Here is a 10,370-nt window from a genome sequence, read left to right on the forward strand (position 1 = left end):
GCTGCTGGTCATGTGATCAGTGATTTAGCTAAACAGAACTTGGGCAGGTGATTAAAAGTGTTACAGAACGCCTGGACTGCAAATGAGGAGCATGAATGTTAGTACTTAAAAAATGAAAATGATGTGTGACTATAGTTAAAATAGATCAAGCTGATGCACTTAATAATCTTTAATACATTTTTGTATCCAGATCCTAAAATGGAGTTCCTGCAGCTGACCATGACAGAGGTTTTAAAGAGGCAGAACTCCAAATCGAAGAGAAGCTACAACCAGGTAAATAAAAGGATGATTTAAAGGTGTAACTGTGAGAAAGTCGTGATAAAGAATTAGGACAAAAGCGATTCTCTTAAACACAAATCTATGGAGATAGAAATCTGATGTGCAGGAAGGAAGCGAGGTTTAGAGACCGTGCAAAACACAGCACACGACCAAACACAAGCACGGCGAGCGTGCCACATACAGCGTAAACACACACACGCCACACCGACAGCCACCGGCACACCAGTGTTTTTCACTGCAGCTTTTCACACCTTGGTGGTTTTTGTTTTGGTGTCAGTGAGCCACAAAACTCTGTCTCTGCTTTCAGTTTGAGTCTGCAGCTCTGCTTCCAGATAAAAAAGAAAAAATTGCTGTGATTCACTTCAATTTATTTGAATTTCAAATGATCCGACAGCAACTTTACACCACAGGATGAAAGGATATTAAAATAATATCATGAAAATGAAACCATCTTTACAATATTTAAGTTCATTTCAACAGTAATTGATGCATCACGTAATTCATAGAAATGTATTGATTAAAAATCCACTAGGCTTGATTTTTCGTAAAGAAATATACTCATGAATTCCACTGCACTGAAAAAACGGTTATTTTTGTATAAATTAGACGTCTGAACTTAATGTCTGATTGTTTTGTAAATTAGCAAACACTTATTTATTGACGTCAGATCGGATAATGTTTTAATGAGAAATTCTAAAGCAGAAAAATTACATTTAAAATGAATAATCTGTCAAATATATATTACACTGAGCTGTTAACTCAATGTGATGTAATAAAATCAAATACTGTGAAAACAGATAAATGTCCTGTAAACAGTAAACAGTTAGCTTTTTTACTTTCTGATAAACAGGAAAGGGGTTTTTTGTCAGTTACACCCACACTGAGGGGTTCGATGTCATAAATACACTGTTTTGTGTGGGTTACAATGCTGAAAAAAAAGGTTTATCAGAAATGTCGCAGCAGCTGCTTTAAACCCAGAATCACGTGATTTGATTTATTTGTGAAATGTTAATTACATTTTACTTTAAATAAGAATCTGTCATTTACAGTAAAGTACAGACTCTTCTGTTCTGAAAGAGTTCGTGTGTAAATGGGGTAACTCTGATGATGATGTTCTGATGTTTGTATTTCTGATCTCGTGGCATTATGGAGCTGCATCGGGGAATAGTTTTTTTTTTGTTGTTTTTTTTTTTTTTTAAAAGAGTAGGAATATTTTGGTTTAGTGAGTGCAATTAAGGGGAGAGGTATATAGTTATTCACTGTGTGTGTGTGTGTGTGTGTGTGTGTGTGTGTGTTTGTGTGTGTGCGCAGCAGTTGAGTGTAACTCAGGTGAAGGTGGACAGGTTTCGGGTCTGTGGTTCTGGAAACACAACGTTTGCTGTGTGTTTGGATCAGGACGAGAAAAAGATTTTACAGAGCATCACCCGGTACTGAGATATTCTCTCACTCTCTCACTCATTCACTCATTCACTCACTCATTCACTTACTCACTCTGTGTGTGTGTGTGTGTGTGTGTGTGTGTGTGTGTGTGTGTGTGTAACAGGTGTGAGGTGTCGGTGTGTTATAAGCCGGGCGGCTGTTCTGATTGGCTGAAGGTGAGAGCTCTGTCCAGTCAGACGGAGCAAACATTCTGCTCTCTGCTCTGTTTACCCATCTCCACCTTCAGTGGACCCCAACCATGAACCTCTGCCAGAACCTCTGGACCCCCCCACGACCAACCACTGGACCCCCATGACCAACCTCTGGACCCCCACCACCAACCTCTGGACCCCTATCCTGTTACCATGCACTCTTAAACCCTAAACAATCCAACCATGTTCTGTTATAACCCCACCCTCTGGACCCCGACCCCAAATCCTAATCATAAACTTGATTAATCCTCAGTAAATGTTTTTAAATGTTTTCAGCTCAGGGTAAATCACCGTAATTGCACACAGAAACATTACGACCGCAGACTGTTGCTACAGCACTGACACTGTCTAAAGTTTTGCACCAAAGATATATTGTATATTGTTTATTTTAAAATTTATTCTAGTTAATTAGATGTTTAATCAGCGTTATGTGTAATTATAGTGTATATTATATCGATAAAAAAAAATCAACCAATGCCTTTTTCCGAAATGCTGAATCTTAAAGAGCGATTCTCTCTGATTGTAATTTGTGCACTCGGCCAGCAGGAGGCGCAGTGATGTGATGAGGTTACTTTAGTGTTCTGCAGCTCAGGAGTGACATTTTATTAGCGGTTTAAAAAAACTCCCTTTTCCTTTGGTGGAGTTTAGAAGAAACACTGAAAGTCTTAATCACAAATAATACTATCACGTTATTAAATAATCTTTTTAAATCAAAGAAAAAGAGAAACTTCGCTAAGGGAAAAGTCTCATTGTGTATTTCTTTGAGTTAGCTAAATGGCTAACAAAACATCTCAGGTTTTAGAAACGCGTGCGCGCAAGTGTGTGTGTATGATTTCTGATGCTTTTATTAAAATGTAAATATGTTTTAGCTGTAATTTGATTTGTAAAGCACACTGGAGTGTTTAATTCTGACTCTTTAACAATGAAGAAGTGTGTGTGTGTTTGTGTGTGATTGTGTGTGTTTGTGTGTTTGTGTGTGTGTGTGTGTGTGTGTGATTTCTGACACACTGAGATTTAAATCCTCTCTGACACAACGCTCCTAATACGGTACTTTTTTTAATTGAAAGGTGCTTCTTGTTTGTTTAAATTATAACAGGTGGATGTAGGTGTACTTGAGTGTAAATATCCAATAAAATCCTTTAACACTGATTTCCGTGTCTGATTCTCACTCTCTTTACTAGCATCCTTCCAAAATGCTTTCCAGTTTTTAAATACAAAATAATAAATAAAATAAGCACATGAAAAAGTGCAGTAAAATAGGTAAGCCAATACTTTTAAAATACATCATTTAAATAAAGTTTTCTAATTATTATGACACGAGTTTTTATTTAACAATTCATAATTGTTCAAGTAGAATAGTTATTTCAGTCTACTTTGTGTACTTCATTTTGTCTTAATTAATGTACTGCAATAATGATAGTAAAATGATTCATCAGGGGAAAAAATTATCTATTTAAAACCATTTTTAAATTCTTGTATAGACATAGTCCTTAGATGTGCATTTTATGTGTTAGATTTCAAGGTATCTCAAGAATCTCAGATTATGTCTTCAGATCTCCGTGAGCCCTTTCAGCCTGTTTTACAATTACTTCTACTAACTTTACTCTTAGTTCTGTGATGCTATGAGCTAGAAAGTGTGGTTTTGCCGTAGAGCGTTCAGGCTTGGGGCGTCTAAAATGAACACACACTGACACATGCATGCTCACAGAGACATCCCCGTTTATTCATGCAAAACAAGAGTATTTATACACATAGCTAAGAAGCAGTGTGTGGATGGTTTCTACTGGTGCAGGGCCCAGACAGATAGAAAAAAAAAAGCACACACACTACGAAAATGTCTTTTCAAGATATAAAAATTACATGTGTCAGCTATAAGAAAGATGGCAGTTGATCAGCTTATTCAATGAGGTAATTAAATGAATACATTCATCATAGGTATTTGATAGTACAGAGACACACAGACAGAAACTATAACCCAGTATTCCCCATATCCAAGGTGTCTTAACAGTTCATAATTTGAGAGTACATGATATAAGAGAATTTCTTTTCAATATGTAAAATTAAATACATTTAACATAGTTTTAAACATGTATGAATTTAGATATTCCTCTGTTCTGTTCTGTTCAGAGATGGAGGGACAGATGAAAGGATAAATATAAATGGGTGATGGACAGATAAAAGGATGAATAAATGAATAGATGAACCAGTGGCTGTGCTTTGGTTACATTTTTATTCATGACGTGTTCTGTAATAAAAAAAATTAAAAATAAATGTGAGAAGCAGTTTCTCTTGATGATTATGTGTAATTAGCAGTAAACACGTCATCAAACCTGAGTGTAGCTTCCGGATTAAAAAAGGAAAAAAGCATAAAAAGAAAAAAAAAACCTTGTGTTTGTTACAGTTGGCTATTCAATAACAGTTATTCAAAAACCCTTGAGTGTCTAGAAAAGCGCTATATAAATGTAACGATAACAGTTATTGTTACACTCAAGGGTTTTTTTGGCAGGGTTTTTATTGTAATTTATTGTCATTTTATTTTACTCACGACCAGCAGGGGGCGCTGTTATTCTATCCTCAATATGGCCCCGATCAGCCATAACATTAAAATCACCTGCCTGATATTGTGTAGGTCCCCATGTGCCACTAAAACAGCTCTGACCTGTCGAGGCATGGACTCCACAAGACCTCTGAAGGTGTGCTGTGGTATCTGGCACCAAGATGTTAGCAGCAGATCCTTTAAGTCCTGTAAGTTGCGAGATGCCGTCTCCATGGATCGGAATTGTTTGTCCAGTACATCCCACAGACGCTCCATCAGATTGAGATCTGGGAAATTTGGAGGCTAAGTCAATACCTTGAACTCTTTTTTGCAGTGTGGCAGGGAGCATTATCCTGCTGAAAAAGACCACTGCCATTAGGTTGCCATGAAGGTGTGTACTTGGTCTACAGCAAAGTTTAGGTAGGTGGTATGTGTCAAAGTAACATCCAAATGAATGTCAGGACCCAAGGTTTCCCAGCAGAACATTGTCCAGAGCATCACACTTCCTCTGCTGGCTTGCCTTCTTCCCATAGTGCTTCCTGGTGCCATCTCTTCCCCAGGTAAGCGACACACACACACACACCCAGACATCCACATGAAGTTAAAGAAAATGTGATTCATCAGACCAGGCCACCTTCTTCCATTGCTCCATGGTCCAGTTCTGATGCTCACGTGCCCATTGTAGGTACTTTTGGTGGTGGACAGAGGTCAGCATGGGCACTCTGACCGATACGCAGTTACACAGCCCCATATGCAGCAAGCTGTGATGAACTGTGTGTTCTGACTCCTTTCTATCAGAGCCAGCATTAACTATTTCAGCAATTTGTACTACAGTAGCTCTTCTGTGGGATTGGACCAGACGGGATAGCCTTCGCTCCCCATGTGCATCAATGAGACTTGGGGACATGTTTCTGGTTCACCAGTCGTCCTTCCTTGGACCACTTTTGGTAGGTACTAAACGCTGCATATCGGGAACACTCCACAAGACCTGCGGGTTTGGAGATGCTCTGACCCAGTGGTCTAGCCATCACAAAGTCCCTTGTCAAAGTCACTCAGATCCTTTCACTTGCCCATTTTCCTGCTTCCAACACATGCTTCCAGCACATTTTCCTGCTTCCAACAGTCAGTTAAAGAACTGACTGTTCATTTGCTGCCTAATATATCCCACCCCTTTACAGGTGCCATTGTAATGAGATAATCAATGTTTTTCACTTCACCTGTCAGTGGTTTGAATATTATGGCCGATCTGTGAAAGTTCTAATTAATCTTTAAAATCATTAAATCCATTAAAACTATTACATCCTAATAGGAAAAACTTTACTGGAACCATTAGGCCTCTTACTCTTAATCAATAAAACACTGTTTTTCCAGACTATTTTACAACAGTGACATGAGAGAGACTGGCATGCAGTGTGTGTGTGTGTGTGTGTGTGTGTGTGTGTGTGTGTGACATTTTTCCGTAAAGCAGACCAGCAGGCTAAGCATTTAAACCACAAAATGTCTCTGAAGCCTAAAGTCCACAGAACTCTGGCAAGTCGGAGGAAAGCCAAATAAACACACACAGACACACACACACACACACACACATACACACACACACACACACACACACACACAAAACCTCAAGGTCTCCTTTCTCCAAGTTACAGCATCTGAAATTTTCATCATGTCCCCTCTCAGTGTCATGCAGCAGAAAGAATTTTACACACAGAGAGTGAAGGAAAGAGCGCAAAGTTGAAAACCAGAAACACACACACACACACACACGCACAAACACACACACACACACACACGCACGCACATGCATGTACACTGTCTGTCTGTTTCTTTCTCTTTCTCTCTCTGTCTGTTTCTCTCTCACTGTCTGTCTTGCTGTCTGTCTGTTTTCCTCCCTGTCTCTCTCCTTCTCTCTCTCTCTCTCTCTCTCTCTCTCTCTCTCTCTCTCTGTCTGTGGTGTTTGTTCAGCCTCAGTGCACTTTCTCATATTGTTTTGCAGTGACTGCAGGAATTCTGGGTAACTAAAGGCCAGGGGTTAGTGGTGTGATTGCGAGTGAGGGATAAAGAGGAAGTGAACAGGTGTGTATGTTTTATGTTCGGATTTAGAAACTGGAAAGTGTGTTCAGTAAAACATGTCCTTCCTTTCTGACTCCAAGACATTTTGGTTAAAGCCTCTGTGGTGCAAATCATTTAACTTACACTTTGACTTACTTTGTGGAAATGTTTTAGATTTCATTCTGATTATTTGCTATAAAACAAGATCTTGATGTTTGTGGAGCATAATCTGGCAACCCTGTCATTCACTTTCCTTTCCTCTGCTCCGCCCCCGAGCACGGGGAAGCGTGATTCCTGTCCCAGTGGGCTTCTGCACCACCATCACACACCATCCTGAAAGACCAACAAATCAACAGAACCTTTCGTTATATCTGTCTGTCAGAGACAGAATTTAATATGTAAACGTCCTCTCACATTCAACTACTTTTATTTCCAGCAAATTTCTTAACATGTGTAAATATTTGTATTAACATAAAAAGATTCAACAACTGAGACATAAACTGAACAAGTTTCACAGACATTTGACGAACGGAAATGGAATAATGAGTCCCTGAACAAAGGGGGGTCAATATTAAAAATAACAGTCAGTATCTGATGGCCTCCAGCTGCTTTAAGTACTACAGTGCATCTCATCCTCATGGACTGCACCAGATTTGTCAGATCTTGCTGTGAGATGTTAATCCACTCTTCCACCAAGGCATTTGAAAGTTGTCGATCACGTCTGGAGGGGACACATGGTTACATGTAATTTTCCACTGCAAGGACGATCAGCTGTCCTTCCTGTCTCCCTGTAGCTCTGTCTTAGGTGTCTTACATTACAGATTATTGCTCTGGACACATCTGCAGTCCTCATGTCTCCCTGCAGCAGGCCTATGGCATGTTCACGCAGGTGAGCAGGAACCCTAGATATCTTTCTTCTGGTGTTTTTCAGTGTCAGCAGAAAGGTCTCTTTAGTGTCCTAACTTATTGTAACTGTGACCTTAATCACCTACCGCCTGTAAACTGTTAGTGTCTTAAGGACTGTTTCACAGGTGCATGTAACTAATTGTTTATGGTTCATTGAACAAGCATGAAAAAACATTGTTTAAACCCTTTCCAATAAAGATCTGTGAAGCTTATTGGATTTTACAAAATTATCTTTAAAATACAGTCTCCTGAAAAAAGGACATTCATTTTTTTTTTGCTGAGTTTAGAAAAGGTTTAATGTGTATTAATTTTAGGAAGAAATACATACCAACCGAATATGTCACTTTATAAAAATGATGTCACAGTGGGCGGGGTTAATTCCTTAAAGCAGCACTAAGACACAATCACAACAGACAAAAATGAACTCAAATAAACAATTTGAGTCATTATTTAAACATGGATCTCTCTCTCTCTGTTCTGTTTTCATTTTAATTTCTGTTCTACAAAAGGACAAAATGTGTTTCCTCTTTTCCTCGACTGGCCAACGGTTTCCTGTGTTTAGTTTTTTAGCTTATTATCACACTGTTATAACTGTTCATCTGTAAAATCACTTTAGAGACACAGAGTAACACTTACAGTAAAGCAGACCATTGTGTTTGTGTTTGTGTGTGTGTGTGTGTGTGTGCGTGTGTTTGGACAAGGTGCTTTTTCAGGTTAAATATAACCTTCTGCTTTTCCGCCTACACATTTAGAAAGCCAGGAAACACATCAGTTCCTCTCTCTCTCTCTCTCTCTCACTCTCTTTCTCTCTCTGTCTCTCGCTCTCTCTCTTTCTATTTCTCTCTCTGTCTAAGCTGCAGGACATTTTGTGGTTTTGCATGTTGCTGAAACAGCGCAGTTCATCTTTAGACAGTACGATTTGCTCAGAGCACAGGCTTAATAAACACACACACACACACACACACTAACCCAGTTGTTCTGTGGTTGTTTAAAGTGTATGTATAGTTACAAAGCAGCAAGACAGAGAGAGATCATGAGATAGTGTGCATGTGCGCGCGTGTCTGTGCGTGTGTGTGTGTGTACAGTCAGTCGCCACATTTCCTCAACCATCGGAAAATAACTGAAGATGTTACGATGAGATTTTATTCATCGCTGCACAGTTCCTCGTGTTTCAGGTTATAACGCTTCATTAGAGCGACTCTTATTCAGAGCAGAGCTGGGACAAACAAACAAACAAATAACAGCAGAAAGTGTATGCATGCTTTGAAAAATGTATTAAAGGAAGAGGTAACGTTACCTTACAGGCTTGTAATGTATGCAACATAAACAGAATTAAATAATATATAATAATACAATAAAATATTAGTAATGTATATTTATTTGTTTATTATTTATGGAAGAGCATGTGTTGCATATTGATAAAAGACTTGACAGAATATTAGAATTTTATGCCCTGGGTCGCTTCTGGAAATATTTTCAGTATTAAGAATTTTTTTCACTCATTACAGTGACAGATTGACATCACGTGCGACACACACACACCTCTGTGTTTAGGATGTGGGCTGATTTACTGCAGATAGAACAGGAAATAGTAAAGACATTTATAAAAAGATAGTTTCAGATCCAGAAGCAGGTTAAACCATTTGTTTGGGTTTCATTGTTTTTACTGCGTGATGGGTTTTCTTCAACTTTGCAATGTTGCGTAATATTGTGGGTTTGTATAGATGAGCTCATGACCACGGCCCCCAACACACACACACACACTCACACACTGAACTGGTGCATACAACACGTCCGAATTCTGTCTTTTATTAAGACATCAATAAAAACACAATGAAATTCTTATTTACTGCAACAGAGTCAGTGCAAACAAACATGTGAAGTGTTTCAACTGTGTGTCTCTATATACTCTAGCTCTAGTACCTGTTCCTTTCCACGCTCTGTACGCTCTGTGTACTCACTAAAGACAGAAACTAGTTCTATTCTTATTCCCATGACAGTAGAGCAATGCCATCTGATGGTCATTTTAATTTCTTTGTGAGCTAAACATTGTCATTGTCCTTCACCGGGAGCACAAGGAACCGCCTCGGATAATGTTTGGGTCTCTGCAGATGTTGGAGCACTCAGATGTTTCAGCGCAGCTCCTTCAGAATCAAACCCAGAGCAGAAACGAGTACCGCACCACATTTAATCTGTTTTCAATTTTAATGCAAGCTAATGAAAACTTACTGACAGACTCTAAACTATCAAATGAACCTCCACTACCACGTAATCAAGCTAAAATATGCTGTATGCAAACTAAACACCTTAACCTTTTTGATAAGGTCTTGAACAATGTAGCTAACTAATGCTAACTGCTGCTAGCTAGCGTTACGTCTCTAACCAACTAAGTGAATATGACAAATTAGCATTAATGAATGCTACACTGGCTAATAAGAACAGGATACGTGCTGGAAAGTACATTTTTAACATAAACTAGTTTTCAAGGGTTAGCAAGATCATTATATTCACACCAATTTACCCCTGCTGAAAAAAACTATTGAAACCCTCATAGAATTTGTAATGGTTTTAATGGTTATAATGGGAACTGTACTGGTTTTAATGGAAACTGTATTGGTCCCTGTGGGTCTCTACTGGTAATTTGTTTCCTTCTATTTTTGGAATGTTGTGGATCCCATTAAAGACCAATAATGGTAATGGTTTTAATGGTTAACAGCTGATGGTTTGTAATGGTATTTGTATTATTAGCCATTAGAATTTCTGTGATGGTTTCTAATGTTGTTGTTGTTGTTGTTTTCAGCAGGGTGGTTTAGCTTTTTCATCGCTCACAGGCTAATCACCAACAGCAGCATCAACCTTAACAACTCTGAGCTGGTTTTTCTTTTTCTTCTCTTTCTTCTCTTTCTTTTCTCTGCTCCGCTTTGTCGACAGGTTTGGAGCAAAAATGGTAGCAGTCCATAAAATAA

At 38.7% G+C, this 10,370-nt stretch overlaps 1 protein-coding gene across 4 annotated transcripts in view; it reads left to right on the top strand.

Moving 5' to 3' along the window:
* Positions 1-3,059, top strand: part of pik3r5 (phosphoinositide-3-kinase, regulatory subunit 5) — a 29,508-nt gene extending 26,449 nt beyond the window's left edge. For 2 of the 4 annotated variants that reach the window (XM_053638559.1, XM_053638557.1), the window contains exons 16-18: positions 191-273; positions 1,594-1,706; positions 1,823-3,059. In XM_053638559.1, coding sequence (XP_053494534.1) covers positions 191-273; positions 1,594-1,706; positions 1,823-1,961 — 335 coding nt within the window. In that variant the 3' untranslated portion in view covers positions 1,962-3,059. Of the gene's footprint in view, positions 1-190; positions 274-1,590; positions 1,707-1,822 lie in introns of all 4 variants that reach the window. The other 2 variants (XM_053638558.1, XM_053638556.1) reach the window with 1 other exon arrangement.
* Positions 3,060-10,370: the final 7,311 nt, after the last annotated feature.

This window comes from Ictalurus furcatus, chromosome 12, assembly GCF_023375685.1.
Source record: "Ictalurus furcatus strain D&B chromosome 12, Billie_1.0, whole genome shotgun sequence".
Classification (NCBI taxonomy): Eukaryota; Metazoa; Chordata; class Actinopteri; order Siluriformes; family Ictaluridae; genus Ictalurus; species Ictalurus furcatus.